This window comes from Syzygium oleosum, unplaced genomic scaffold (assembly GCF_021117445.2).
Source record: "Syzygium oleosum isolate NSW1041296 unplaced genomic scaffold, Sole_v2.1 Sole_v2.17, whole genome shotgun sequence".
In the NCBI taxonomy this organism is placed as follows: domain Eukaryota; kingdom Viridiplantae; phylum Streptophyta; class Magnoliopsida; order Myrtales; family Myrtaceae; genus Syzygium; species Syzygium oleosum.
The window spans coordinates 4,943,930-4,959,632 of NW_026607501.1; the positions used below are offsets into that span (position 1 = coordinate 4,943,930).

The window sequence follows — 15,703 nt, forward strand, 5'->3', positions numbered from 1 at the left end:
GGCCTCAACAACTGGCTAGAGCGAGGTTCGGTGAGCCTCGGCAAGGTCAGCATCGCCATGGCTGGGCGAGGTGGGCGAGGCTCGACCTCGCCCAACCATGGCAAGGTCGAGCCTTGCCTTGGACTGGCGAGGCTTGCCCAAGGCCAGCGAGGTCCACCTCACTGGCCCTCGCCTCTAACTAGTTGCTGAGGCTCGACGACTGGTTGTAGGAGGAAGAAGAGGAGGAAAAACAGAAAAAAATAAAAAAATAAAAATAAAAAAGGATAGAAAAAAATAAAAAATAAAAAAATCCGAAAAAGATTATTAAAAGTTGTTCATGTCAGCTTCATGTGGGCCAGCTGGCGTCAACGTCAGCAATTTTTGACCAAAATTAGTTGGACGGACTTAATTGGTAAGAAGTGAAAAGGTTTATGATTGAAGTGGCAAAATTGAAAGGCTTAGGACTGAATTGGCAAAAATGCAATAGATTTAAGACTTTTGGACAATTTTCCCTTCGCCTGATAAATCTTCGTATATAGCATGGACCCATTGTGGCTGATTCTATGGATATACCACCGAACTTATGTTATGAAGTAATAAATATGGCAAATTCTATGTCAATAAGACAGTACTACGAGATTATGAATATAGATGCTAAGGTCTTAGCTAGGACCACCTAAGTTTACGAATTTGCTGCATTCAAAGTAGAAAAACTTATGAGTGCCACGCAGGTACCAAGCCAAACTATTTTCCTGTCACCATTAGCTGGATTTTTTACATTTTTAGGTAAAGTTTAGCTGTAGTGCACTTTTGTGAATTTGAGTGATCCAAAATCCAGCTTCACGTCGTACATGGAAGTGATGTAGGAGATCAACATTATTATTTGATTCGGAATTTTCGTCCCCGTCTAGAATTGTAATCGCACACGCTTCGAATATCAAATAAAAGTTGAATTTCGCGAGTCCGCCGCTCCGTGGACGCGTTTACAGATCCTAACATCGAAACAGTCACACCGGCAAGGAAAACGCGGCCTACGTGACTCTCGAAGAGGGCCATGAGACCTCTGAAAGAGAGACACCGATAGGGGGGTGGGATAATCTTCTTCACACGAGGTGCGGGCCCCACGGCCCGGCCCGGCCCGGCAACAGTATGATGTTCACAAGCATTTTATGCTTTGCTTTGTTGTCGACAATGACAGTTTGATTGGCCAAATTTGGATAAGAGGTGAGAGGAGAAAGGAAATGCCTTTGGAACAAACTTGGGGGGGAATGGTCCAACACCAAGCTCCACATGACCATCACTATAGCATTCGAGCTGCTCACCACCTTTCCTTTGTTGAGAAAAGAATATGTTGACGTCGCGTCGTGTTCGTCGCTTAAAGCCGACCAGATACAGAGCGCTCCGCGAATTCAGTACACGCCAGTTCGACGCATCTGAACGTTTCTTGTTTTTCGGGTGGGTTCGCATGATCTAAAGATTCAGTGGGCATTGCTAGAGACACATACGACACAGATTGTTCGAGCATCCAATCGATCGGGACAATGGAAAGAAAGATGGTGCGGTGAGCTAACTCATGCACTTCGAACGTATCAAGCTAAGCATTCTTTCGCTTTTCGATCGAGTTTGGGGGAAACTTTGATGAAGAGATAAAGGGAAAACCGAGAATCGTAAAGGTGGTAATTGCGTGTCTTTTCATCTCACTAGCTGTTAGAATTCTTAAAATCATGTTTGAATTATATAACATTATACAGTGAAGTTACCTTTGACGTGCCAACAAATTAAAACTAACGAGGAAATTGATGATTGTACTTATCAATTGAGCAGCATTCCGGCTTTCGAATTTGAATAACCTTCGCGCGTTGCTTGCCGCCGTCCACCGAGCCGTGGAGGTCGAGATCGAGGTCGAGGTCGTCGACAACCATTGAAGACCTTAGATATGAGGTCGCCTATGTCGTTGACGACTTCTATGACCTCAAATCTAAGGTGAGAGAGAAAGGGAAATGTGCTATGATTTTGTGAAGAACCCTAAACCCCTATTCGGGTACTTCTCTCAATCTGGATTGAAACCCTAATATTTGGCTTAAAAACGAGGTTGTTTTGGTTTCATGTGGGAGATGACATTGTTTTGGTTTAAGGGATTCACTTTTACAAACATGGTACTAGCCTTATCATGTTAAGTGTCTGTCTGCCACCTCAGATATCACGTATGCACTTTTCACGAAAATCTTAAATGTGGCCAAAATTGTCTCTAAGGTAAAAGTTGGTGTCTTTTTATGTAACATTTAAAAGTTTAAGCCAAAGTTATATCCCAAGTGAAAATTTGGGTCTTTGTATGCGACACTTGAGAGTTAAAAGTTGAGGCCAAAATTGTCCCAGACAAAAGTTGGTGCTTTTTTTTTTGGTTGCTGAGCAAAAGCCCGTGATTTTGCTATCAATGAAAACTCTTTTCACTCGCTGTTGGAAGGTCGTGTAAAGATGAGCTATAACAAATAGTAAGCATGTGACTGATCATATAATCGTGGCTACACAGATGCTTCCCCATCGATTTACGCAGCGACAAGAGGCCGAGCAATCTCCCGCAAGATCATTGGTGGCAAATTTTTTTTCACTTCAATAAAGGCATCCGTGTCGACAATCCAATAACCGTGGCTAACAGTACTTTCTAGGTGATAATGGCTAATTGATCGACCAAACGTCATGCACTAAAAAGGAAAATCTGAGGGAATCATTCAACACAAGCAACAGATAAAGGGACTAAAGCGAGTGCTTCGTTCGACGATACAGTGTAACAGTAAGCTATGCAGCTCAATATTGCAGGTTTCGAAAAGAATTATAAAGCTTAACTTGCTTCTATTACAAGCCAATACAAACATTATCAAAGTTCTGATCATGAGAGAGGAAGTGTGGCCTTCCTCTTTTTATGTCATTACAGCTCCAAAATATATGTACTTATTGTCTTGCGAATCACAATTAAAAAGTACACAGGCACAATTTCACCAGATTGATTCACCCTCCAAGTTTATGCAGTAAGTTCAAAGCATCGATCCTGGAATGAATCCGGCGACATTTTGGCTTGAAACCGAAGCATTCATCTCGTCCAGACATGCCGGATCGTATCTGGAAAATAAGAACATAAAGGAAAACAAAAGACAGTCTAATCGGTTATTCATTGCGTCACGATGCACTAAGATGTCTGTAAATGTAGTCTTTAGTGAGTAAGTGGAACGAGGATGTGAGTAGTCACCCAATTTGCAACGACAGGTTGCCGTCCATTGGGTGGAAGAACCCTTCTGATTGAGGAGGAAAGAGGCTACATGGAATGCCGCCGGCGCCGCCGCCGTGACTTGCGACTTCCCAGGCAAGTTGAAAGGGAATTTGCGGACCCGCTTCTTCCAGCTAATTGAAGTACAGAATTTTCCAAATCCAATCAATAAGTGTATTTGAAGCAGTGGTATCACAATAAGGTAGTCACTTCTTGTTTTTGCCACTAATCCGCGATGCTTACTGCATCCTTTAGTCTGCTTGACATCAAGGTCTCTAAACTAATGCGAGGTCTATGCCATAAGCTCAGGGCTAGGAAGCAGATACAATGACAATTATACAATCACAACTATAAGTTTTCAGGAAAAGCAACTTCTAAGAGTCTTATGCTATCTACCAATGCTATAAGCTTGGCAACCAAATGAATGGCAATGAAATAGTTCTACTTAAGATTTCATTGTTCGAAGAGAATGTGACCATTACACTGACAGCATGCTATCTTGTTACATCATGAAGTAAGTTTGCGTGATTTGGCCCAAAAATTGGACTTGAAAACAATGCAACAATCTTCCATTGGTAATTTTCTTCGAAGAACGGTGTGGCAACTTTAGAAAGAGTATGCATGCAGCACATGTGAGAGGAAAATGCAGCGCAAGAAACAAGATTTAGGGTGCTAAGATAGCAATAACTTGCGACAGAAGCTATCGTTTGTATGTTCAGCCGAGTCCTTCCTAGTTTTTTAATCCATCATTTGATTGCGGGAAACCATTTTTCATTGCAATAATGGGTAACTTTGCATTTGCAGCCACTAAGGACAGTGTGTTCACCCCAGTTCCAAGTACTCATAATAATCCGAGCTCAATGAGGACAGTGTATCAAATTAATCTGTTTATGTCCGTGTGTTGATCTTATGAAATCGAAATATTAAACAGTACTCAGTATAAAGCATGGGTTTCACGTTAATACTTGGTCAAAATGTACAACAGGAAAGATTCAAGAAAAAAAATACGGTAACATGAATAGTAGGAGAGAAGTGTAATTAGGTGCGATACCTTCCTCCTAAGGACTTTGTTGGTCTCTAGTAGCATTTGCTCCTAAGTAGACAGAAACCATCCAACATTGAGCAAGGAGAAGAAGAAAGAACGGAAGTGAAAACGATTTCCAATCTAAAATGACCGATAATTAACTAATTCATACCCTGTTTTGGAGATTGGCGACTTGATCGAGCATGCACTGGGTCTGCAAGATTAAGTAAGAGCAATTTAATCATCCAAACAATAGAGGGTTACATTACAAAAATATGGTCATGACTCATGAGAGCTTCCTTTCTGATTACCGTCTCTCTTTTCACAAGTTACCTTTGTTGACCGAATGTGCTTCAATGAACTCTCCAGTTGACGCTCCAGATGCTCCAGCTCTTTACTGTCTAGTGAACCCAAATCTTCCCCAAGCAGGTTCCTGTGGCTCACTCATATTTAAACTCCGGTAAGTAATGCAAAGAGAATTTTGAGCACAGTAATTAGGGCATTGTTTTGTCACGAATGGAGTAGGAGTTGGTGGACGTAGAAACTTAGATCAAAAGGGCAAGACAAAAAATTCTGTGAATCTTATTATGGGTTTCTGATGGCTTGAAATTATGGAAACCAAACACAAAGTGACTCAAACTATTGCTCAACTGCAATAGCAAATTGAAACTTATGGAGTTTTCATTAGCAGATTCACAATAATAAATGCTGTAGTTACTTTGTCTTGGGATTTTCATGTACTTAATCTCGAAAAATTACCAAATCATGCCGTGAACATAAAAACTCAAACGGCAGATAGAGAGATTCAAACCTTTGAGATTGCTGGAGGACCTCAACTCTTGCTTTTAGCCTCAAGCATTCCTGGTAGCTGCTCTGCTTGACACGATAATTAGGATTAAAGCTTCATATACTAAACAAGTAATCACAAAAACCTGATAAACACTTGCCCAGGTAAGTAAATAAGCACCATACTTTGGATAAATTTTGCTCTGATCTTTTTATAGTGGCCAGGTGGTATACTCTAAGCCAGTTTTTGCGCACCAAATTATGTTCACTTTCTTATTGTCATCATTTTCATAAACCTAGTATATAGAAATGAAGTTTATGAAACAAGATCTCTCTCTCTCTCTCTCTCTCTCTCTCTCTCTCTCTCTCTCTCTCTCTCATGCACGACATACACACATACACATGTGGGCGGGAACGTGCACAAAGAACAAATAAAGAAAAGACCAAAGGTACCTGTGTCTCATCGATTGAGCGGTTTGTGTCGAGCTGTGCACCATAGCTGCATTTTTGGTACCTTTCAAGTGTTTTCGTCATGCTAGGGCAAGAAGGTGAATGGGAACAGGAAATTAACATAAGAATAAGCAAAAGATCACTAGATTATTACAAGAGATGAAGAATATCGGGAGATGATACAAAACCATATTATGCTTCAAAAGATGCCTGGTTGAAATCCAAAAGCACATAGAAAGGCACACGAATCTATGTAAACCGATACTTAGGACGTTTCACGCCTGCACTTCTCGTCGCTCCCGGAGAGAAAAGAGATTACACATACTCTTAGCAATAATCGTTATTGATGATTATGTTGGACCTACCTTTGTTACCAAAGGCCAATCGAATAGAAAGGAAGTATGATAATTATAAGACAATCAATCATTTTTATTCCCCTTAATCAATTAACGTGAAAATTAAGCTCAACCCCATCAGAATGTTGTCAAATGATGGCGAAATAACTCGAAGTGAAAGACATCATCGTGAGGAATAGCATTGGACAATCCCAAAGAGCTATTACTGGGGATGGGAGGGATAGATAATGTAATCCAATGGCAGAGAACGATCTTTCTAATGAATCTCGCGTGCCCTATGTATATAGTAATAGATCCTTTTTCTATATACAATAATTCTTATAAGCGGGTTTAAGGATTGGCTCGGCTTGTTTTCGTTTTCATTTGGTGGATAAGATATATTTTGTATGTTGTTTTTTAACGGCTTAAATTTTTAGAACAAAAGATTGCATATACGATTCTACAACAGACCGTCGAATAATGAGTTTCCGGTTCCACGATTCTTTCCCCTAGACTTTCAAATTCGCATTCTTAATTAAAGAGTCTTCATCCTACCGGCCTTCACATCATTAACGAATTAGAATGAAATCGGTTCTCTGACAGTTTTTGTTTTTAGAATAGATGGTTGCGCATTCAAATTCCAACACTTACATAATAAATAAGTGAGTTGATTATGAATAAACAAGCTCATATTAAATGTCTACAAATGCTCCGATCAGCCTCATTAGTGAATCCCAATTTTCGAGTCACATTTGGTAACAACCAAAGAAAGGGCAAATATTAACTTCAGGATGGTTGATAAAAAATCAAGAAAAGAGTGTGTGAATCTTGACTGCAACCCACGCACAGGCGCATCCTAAACAATATATGATAGAAAAGGCCTTAAATCAGGATGGGTCCTCGGTAAAAATCTGAACATGTTTCATTAATTCGTCCTTAATGTTTTAGTACAGTACAAATATAGGGAAACAAAGAAATATCCAGGACGCTGGTAAACACTGTTCCATCTGGGTCAAACAACGTTAATATTGACAGAGCAACCAGAAAACAAGCAAACCCATGCACACTGAAGTTTCAAAAGCAGGACCAGGCCAATGTATTTGATACATAATCACTGCTTGAAGAAAACAGCAATTTGAAATGAATTTGTAGACAGCTTGAGTTGATTTTTTCCGGTTGTTTTAGCTTGTAAATTGACTGAAGAAGCCGCAAATTTTCTCCATGCGTGCTTCTAGGGTTTTTCATTGGACATCAGACAAAAGAAAGAGCAGTCCTTTCTCTGTCATGGCAAACATGTTGAATCTAACAGCCCAGATGAAGTTGTTTAGTGAGAGGAAAAGGTATATGAAGTATTTCAGATATATTTACTGGAGAAACATCGATCTTGAAATGAATCTTGATGGCGAATGCTAGCAGAATTTACAGGGAGAATATATCATACACGATGCTACTGAAAGAAACCCTTTGAGAGGCTGATCATTAATCCTGAAAACCCTTTTCATGAGCACAAATGAGATAAACAAAAATTATAGGAAGAAAAAGCCAAAAAAAAAAAGAAAAAAAGAAGAGATGAGATCTGAAACTTATCTTTAGTAGACCGAAGAAGAAACCTTTTTTTTTTTTTTGGAGATCTTTGCCTTGTTTAAATTTCTTATTATGAGAAGATCAAAGACACCAAAAGCCCAAAAAGCATAACAAAAGTTTGGCAGGTGCTCAGAGTTTAAAAAGACAAGATCCAACACCAAGAGATCTAGCAACCCTCCTGATAAATGGGAAAAACCCACCAGCAGAAAGCTAGAAAAAAACATATTTTCTTGATTATGAGGTGTTCACGCTGAAGAGCGTTAGAAGTGCAAAAAAGAAAGCGACGATCACATTCAGAGAATCCGAGAAAGAGATCAGAGCTAGAGCAGGGAGACAAGAATACCTAGAGCTGCTACAGAACTCAAAGAGCTTGCCCCGGCTGGAGAAGATGATGAGAGCCACCTCGGCATCACAGAGGACCGAGAGCTCATACGCCTTCTTGAGGAGCCCATTCCTTCTCTTGGCGAAGGTCACTTGCCTGTTGATTTTGTTCTCTATCCTCTTCACCTCAACCCTCCCTCTTCCCATTTTGAACACACTCACACACTAATAAACACACACACACACACACACAGTCTCTCTCTCTCTCTCTTACCAGTCTTGGTTAAGAGATGAGAAAACTTTATGAAAGGAGCATGAGAGCAGAGAGTACCCAAATAGAGATAAGAAAGGAAATGTGCAATGTAAGGCGGAAATGGAAACCCTGGGAAGCTTTGCTTTTATACCCATGTCTCTTGATGTATGTTTAAGTATGTATGTTTTCATCATTATATACATGTGCCATGTACTACACAACAAAACCACTAGCTAGTATCATCAGTATATGTGTATCTGTCTCTGCTGGTGGTTTGGAAAGATATATGTTCTTCATTGGAATTGTGATGTTCTCTTTGCTCTTGCTCAGTCCCCCACAAACACTCAAAAACTCTGGAAGCCTAGGTTTTCCACTGGCCACACATTGTTTCTGCATAATTCAATTACGTGCACCAATTCCCTCCTCTCTCTCCTCCCTGACCTGTTTAATCATGTTGGTGCACATGGGTCCGAAAAATTATCTTTCTAAGATCAGCTTTCTCATTGTATTGATCGCATCAGATACCTTCTATTATGAATCACATATCACGACTTTTTGGATTTGAAAGTGAAACTTGTATGTACTTCAGCTACATTGTATAGAAATAAGGTCCCGAATCAGAGTTATAAGAATCTGGCAATGCAAATCAATCAAATGATTGGAAAATCTCAAATGGATCCAAACGTGTGAGATCGGTCAAGAAGTGCCGTCGAATTTTGTCGTATTGATGTTCAACTTTCATAACAATTTTGTTACACGTAGGAGATTATGGACCAGTGATCGAGATTAGCCTCCACAACAATTTGGATTGTGATTTTGAGTCTCTTTTGGAGCCTAAATTAAGATGAAGGGATAATTGTCCAAAAAGTCTTAAATTTATTGTACGATGGCCAATTCAGTCCTAAACTTTTTAATTTTGTCAATTTAGTCCTAAAGCTTTTGGCAATTTGCCAATTTAATTCTAAACCTTTCAATTGTGTCAATTTAGTCATAAAACCTTTTGAAGATTGAAATCTATTATTTGGATAATTGGTCGGAAGAACTATACTGGCAAATCGTCAAAATATTTAAGATTAAATTGGTAAATTATCAAAATGTTCACAACTAAATTGGTACTAACGAAAAATTTAGGACTATATTGGCAAATCGTCAAAAGGTCTTGGATTAAATTAATAAATCATTAAAAAAATTTATAATTAAATTGACGTAATTAAAAAATTTAAAATCGAATCGGTCCATAAATTTATGAGTTTTTGGTCAATTTTCTCTTACGAACGAAAGCGGTGAGAGGGAAGACTCCGTGTATGATCCGGTCATCCCAGATGCCCATGCCGTCATTCATCATGTCACGTCACGCGTTATTTTTCACTGTGCATAGTACACAAAGTTGGTACATGGGATTGTCCAAGGTCGCACCATTGCGTCTACTGGATGAAAGCACCATCCTTAAGAAAGCAACTAAATAAATGACTGTACACGTGTCGAAAACCCATTCGGCCTCTGCACTAAGAAATTTTGAATTCCTCTGCTTCAGCTTCTTCTTTTTTCTTTTTTAAATTTTGATTATGTTTCTCGTTTTTTGCTAATATAACTTAACTTTGAAAACCAATTACTATGACCCTCAACTTCAAGACATATTATGCATCACTCTTTAATATTTCAAGTTTCTAAAATAAATTGATGTACATTTGACTTTAACTTTTCAATTTGCAAAATGCGATATACTGGCTTATCTTTCGATACGTCATAAATGATGTAATTTACGACAACCTTAATCATCTGCCATAAGAACGACATAGTTTTTAATCACACACGAGAAATGAGAGGATAATTCTCATTAGTACATATAGGCATGTTTGATTAACTCCACATTTCACATCCATCACGGTAAGGTAGAGTGCGCATACGTAATTAATGATATAGTAGGCGTGAGATGTATCATCGATTCACAAGTGACTTGGAAAGGCATACCTACTCACACGATAACTATAATCAAAGTCAGAGGAACATCTGTCTTGGGGCATGAAATTAAAAGTTCGTCGTTCCATTAAACCGAATCCGTGCCCAAAAGAGGCAAAAATTCGAAGACTTGCCAAATCACGACACGAATCTCGTCTGATACTTACCTAACCTGGATGTTCATTAGTCAACCATCTGTTCTTGATTGAGCCTATACTTATGTAGCTTGGTTTTTTTACTTTCTTTCAACACTTGCCCAAAAATATACCATTTGAGTTTTGTCAACCCTTTGAAAATCAAAGAGAAAATGATACAAATAGTCTTTAAAACTTTGGCTCAATATGCAATGTGGTCTTTAAACTTTTAATTTGTTTAATGTAATCCTTGAACTTTTCATATATGTTGAATTTAGTCCCTGAACTATATGAAAATGTTTAATGTAATCCTTCCATTAATTCAAGATCATAGACTAGATTGGACATTCTTATATAGTTCATGTACTACATTAAACATTAATTTAAAGTTCAAAGAATACATTGAATAAATTAAAAGTTTAAAGAACATATTGAACATTATACTACAGTTCAAGAATTATATTGAACAAATTAACAATTCGAGGGTCAAAGTTTATTAACCATTAGTGTCATTATCCCAAAATCAAATAAAAAAGACATCTGATAAGTGCTTCTACTAAGATTCGCAGAAGAGACTAAAGGACAAAAGGGGACTCTTCTTCTGCTTTGTCTGTGCATTGGCCTGCATGGTTATCGAAATCCGTCTCTAAATTAGACTGATTAATGGGAAATTGCTGCGAAACAGTTAGGAGGCACAGTCGTCGCATACGTGTCGCCCTGCAACTGGTTGGTGGCATAGTTCTGCTCCCACCTCGGTTGACGCAGACCAATGTGTGCTCAGAAAATTCTGAAATTACGGCTCCTCGATTTACCGAGGACACGTGTCAAGATGGGGTTGCCTTGTGATCCAGCGGTAAAAAAGAAGCTAAAGTTATAATTTATTCTTTTTTTTTTTCAATTACAAATGATGGTCAAGTACTCTGGGAAAAAAAAATGGATTCTTCCATGAAAAGTATCTGGGGATTTTGTTTTGGTGATTTCTATTTTTATCTTATAATTTTATTTGTTATAGACTTTACGGCTCTCGCAATTTGATTCTTATCCTGTTTGAAATTTAAGTATCGAGAAATTAAATATTATATGATATTCTTTTAAGTTTCTGAAGTTTATAATATTCTTTTTATTAAGTTTGAATTTTGAAGAATCCACGATAACAATAAGTGGTAAGTAGCTTTTTTGCCTATCAAATAGGTAATGTTGTTTGGCAAAAGTTTCTATACAGCTCTGTCAAAGCAAATGTATACGTACTACTTTTACACACATTATGAGAAATAGTGAATGATTTTAAATATCGGATTGAGTATATTTGTAAACATTTGAGGTGCCCAATATTAAGAAAATTTGAACATCAGAAGAGAAAAGGCGTAAAAAAGGTAAGAAGTTAGACGCCTACATTGGCTATATGAGCACGACCACTCTTCACCCGATCACGAACTAGCTGGAATCAGTTAGTTTTTTTAGTTTCTTTTTCGACGTTACAACGGTAATTCGATGTCGATGTAGTAGTTATGTGAATGTTTTAATCAAGCTAAGAAGGCTTTAGCGCATGAATTTATGTCTCATAGGTGTTGTCTAGTCTAGAATAGGATGTGTGTGTCTTTTTCTAAATCGCACTTTTCAAAGTACAAAAATTTTGTAGGGAAAATGTCAAATAAGGATCCAAAGTGGGTCTCTTTTTTCAAATAAGGATCCTAAGTGGACAATACTTCAATTAAGGACCCAAAGTGCCAAAACTAGTCTCAAATAAGGACCCAGCTCACCGGCCGGCCAAATGTTCGCTGGTCGGCGACCGTGAGACATTTTCTGGCACCGGAATAAGGGGCAATTTTGTCTTTTTATTTTTTTTATTTTTCCTTTTTTCTTTTCTCTCTTCCCTCTTGTGGCCATCGCCGGTGATGTCTGCCGGCCTTAGGCGAGGGCAGCCTTTGCCGACGATGTCCGCCGGCCTTAGGCGAGGGCAGCCTTCGCCGGCGTCGGGCGACGGCCGCCCTCGCCTGGGCGGGCGAGACCCGCTCTTGCAGAGTCTGGCGAGGGTGAGGGCAGGTCTCGCCCGCCCAGGTGAGGACCACCCTCGCCCACCCAGGCGAGGGTGACCGTCTCCCGACGCCGGCGAAGGCCGCCCTCGCCTGAGGCCGGCGGATGTCGCCGGCGATGGCCACAAGAGGGAAGAGAGAAAAGAAAAAAGGAAAAAGAAAAAAAAAGAAAAAGACAAGATTGCCCCTATTCCAGTGCCGGAAAATATCTCATGGTCGCCGGCCGGCGAACATTTGGGCGGCCGGCGAGCTGGGTCCTTATTTGAGACTAGTTTGGGTATTTTGGATCCTTAATTGAAACATTGTCCACTTGGGGTCCTTATTTGAGAAAAGAGATCCACTTTGGGTCCTTATTTGACATTTTCCCAATTTTGTAGGTAACACTAATTGATTATAGAATTACCAATTTTATGACAAACCTATGCAAGTATGTGAATGACAATAATATATGTGTATATATAATTATATCTATGATGATCCCGCAAAAGTAATTTTAGGATAAAAAACCACGTCGCTCGGGACAATGTTCACTAAACCTACCGCTATCCCCGTCATGATCAACTCATCTAATTGTCAAAAGGCAGACGAATTCTGAATTCCCGTTACGTCCTGCAATTTACATTTAATTTATAGTTCTTCTATTCGCCATATAAAGAGGAACTTTGGCTAGAATTCGATTAGATATTCCAAATCTATCATGCATTTCAAATGCAACCCTAGTTAGTAGTTACCATCTTAATTAACTCCTATTAGCTATAATTATTACATAATTAGGGGAATAGGGCCCTCGATTCAGCTACATTAAATTTAAAGATATGGTTTCAGATTCTCCTAATGGAGCTGGCACCTACCAATCGAAGGGATAGACATCCCTAAAACGACATCAGTAATATCTACTAGTCTTTGTGTGTGTTTGTGGGTGGATCAAGGTCATTTTCAGGTCCATGTTCAGCTATTCCATTTGTATGGACACGAAAAAATTATGCAAAAAAAAAAGGATGAAATTTCATTTTTCGTGCCCTTTTAATGTCTAGAATTCTGGGTATCTGTTTATATTCCTGAAATGTTTTTTCTTTCCAGGAAAAATGTTTCAGGGCGTTAGGACATGTTTTGGTTTTGGGATTGAGAGATCTATTATGCAGATATGAACCTTCTTGTTGTCATTATAAATAACCTAGAAGGACATGAACAATATAGACAGTTTATCTTTATCACCATCCTGATGATCTGCATTTACTTTCCTTCCTCAGTTGAAGAACTTCCTGATATGCCTCTCTGCACGGACTCGGAATACCGATCCAAACGCAAAACTAGAGCCTTTTTCTAGTCTGGCTCTACATAGAACATATCGAGTTCACTTGATGACACAGAGAGAAAGAGCACTTGCAAACTTTGGTAATGCTAAGCGAGATTTCAAACAAGCCTCTTTGAATTAAATCTCTTAAACAAATTTGCAGAATGATAACAGGTTTGGTTAAACAGGAAGATATGAAGGTTTACAAAAGGCGATTGGCACCGACGATGACAGAAAAGTTTTAGTTCTTGGTCAAGAAGTTTCGGGAGAGAATAGGCTAGGCTCAAAGCCAGGGATTGCGTTGAACATCCGAGGGAGGTTCATGGCAAGGAGCAGCCAAGAACCCGGGGTCACACGACGTGAGTGTGGTGCTCTTCCCGCAAGTTGATCTTGAGGCCTCCAAGATTCTCTCCGGTCGCTTCCCACATCAGCATTCGCTCCTTCTTATATTCGACCATGTTCAAGGATCCCCCGAAGCCGACCATTTCAAAATGCTTGGTCAGGTGCTCGACATGCAGCGGGTATGTCAGAAAGGATCCCCTGGGGGTGGTGAAACGATGCCTTCACTACCATCATCGATGCGCAAAGTGACATCCCCAAATTCTTCAGGGAAGTGGAGGATGTGAAATTCTTCCTTGCATGCGTCCAAGGACAGGAGGCAGTTGGATTCGACCCTCATCGCTTGCGAGCCTGACTAGTATTTCAAATATGATATCAAGAATGAAGTAGGGGATACTCATGTTGTCGCCATAGCATGCTTTCTTCGGATATGCCGTTGGAGGGAAGAAGACATCAATTTCTCGATTTTAGCTATGTTCTGGCAATGTACCTGTAAACGACAAAAAAATGAATTTCGTACCACGAGCACAATAAATAGCGGAACAAAGGATATCGTGAAGGAAAACTTACTAGGAATGTAAACTGCAATCAATGTTTTCCGTCTTTGTTGGGTGATCCGGGGTTCAATTTCCTTTTTTCCGGTCGATGTTCCACCGTTAGATCTCAAGAAGCCCCATAATTAATTTGACGACATGTAGTTCCAAAATCGGAAGTACAAATCAATGCACGAATAGTTTGGCAACAATGAATTGCATTAGAACTGTATTTCCTAGAACTCTTTTCTGGATTCTAATACAATATGATAGTTCGTGAAAGTCCGTTTAGGATATCACCTATGAACTTATGAAGCGTGGGACCGATGCACCACGGCAGCCCGATGTAGTATGGTAACCACTTTTGGTATCTTGTTCCATTTTAGCTTTTGGATTGTAAATATAAGCCAATCATTTTAGGACATCCACCTAACATGAAAAATTGTATGGACACAACTTCAATTATACCCATGTTTCGAAAGCGATCACTAGAACGAATATGTCAGCCTACATGAACGCCCTTCAATGATATCAACAAACCTGGAAACCGTATCAGTCCTTCAATTAGTGTTGCCTTCGGCATCAAGTAAAGGCACACACATTGTTTGAAGTAGATTCTAAAATGAATCCTACTCTTATATGGTATCTCTACAATGATACTGTCACTATCCACCCTTCTAATTCTTCACACAGAAGCAAAGTTTTGGCTCTCAATTATGCACTGTGCTCAATTGCTACAAACGAGATGCAATTTCTAGAATCCATAAGAATGGGAACTTCCAAGAAACAAAGATTCGTGTTTCTGAGCAGGAACTTTAGCCAGCAACGCCTTATCATCAGCCCTCGGGAGCTCGTATATTGGACAAGACAAAAGGAAAATGCCCAAATGAGTTCAGATCAAATCAAATCCAAGGTGCATCGACGCGATCTGCAGGATTTTTAGCTCGGGAAGCCATTATTTAAAGGACCCAAAAGGCAAAAGAACAAGAACAAGAGATAAAATGAACAGTCATGTAAAGCATCACTCCTTTCCAATTCACACAGAGAGATTGTCATAGGAGAGGAAGGTATCAACAATTCTACCAGTCAAGACCCCGATTTTGCTTAATTGAGCCGTGTATCAAGTGTGCGATGCGTGAGCGGTTTTGGTTGTATAGTGGACATGACTAGACCTACCATATGGTCAAAGCGACTCAGATACGCTTCGGACTTAGATTTTGTGCCATCCAGGAACTTAATTTGAATCTTAATCCTTCTTTGGCTATCTCTTGAATTCCTTCTAATTAACTCGGATGGATAATATCCGTCCAAATGAGGTGAATTGCTATTTCGATAAAAGTTTCAGGGTGTTCACTTTAATGTGGAACTCTCCGTACATCCTTCTATGGTAAGCCTACTTAGATCCGGCAATTGATCG

At 39.4% G+C, this 15,703-nt stretch overlaps 1 protein-coding gene across 1 annotated transcript; it reads right to left on the minus strand.

Moving 5' to 3' along the window:
- Positions 1-2,682: 2,682 nt before the first annotated feature.
- Positions 2,683-8,145, minus strand: LOC115676552 (agamous-like MADS-box protein MADS2). The gene is made up of 8 exons (XM_030599506.2): positions 7,764-8,145; positions 5,505-5,586; positions 5,077-5,138; positions 4,599-4,698; positions 4,438-4,479; positions 4,293-4,334; positions 3,224-3,375; positions 2,683-3,096 (listed from the first exon to the last, which is right to left on the minus strand). The coding sequence occupies exons 1-8, from the start codon at positions 7,946-7,948 to the stop codon at positions 3,012-3,014; spliced, it is 750 nt and encodes a 249-aa protein (XP_030455366.1). The 5' UTR covers positions 7,949-8,145; the 3' UTR covers positions 2,683-3,011.
- Positions 8,146-15,703: the final 7,558 nt, after the last annotated feature.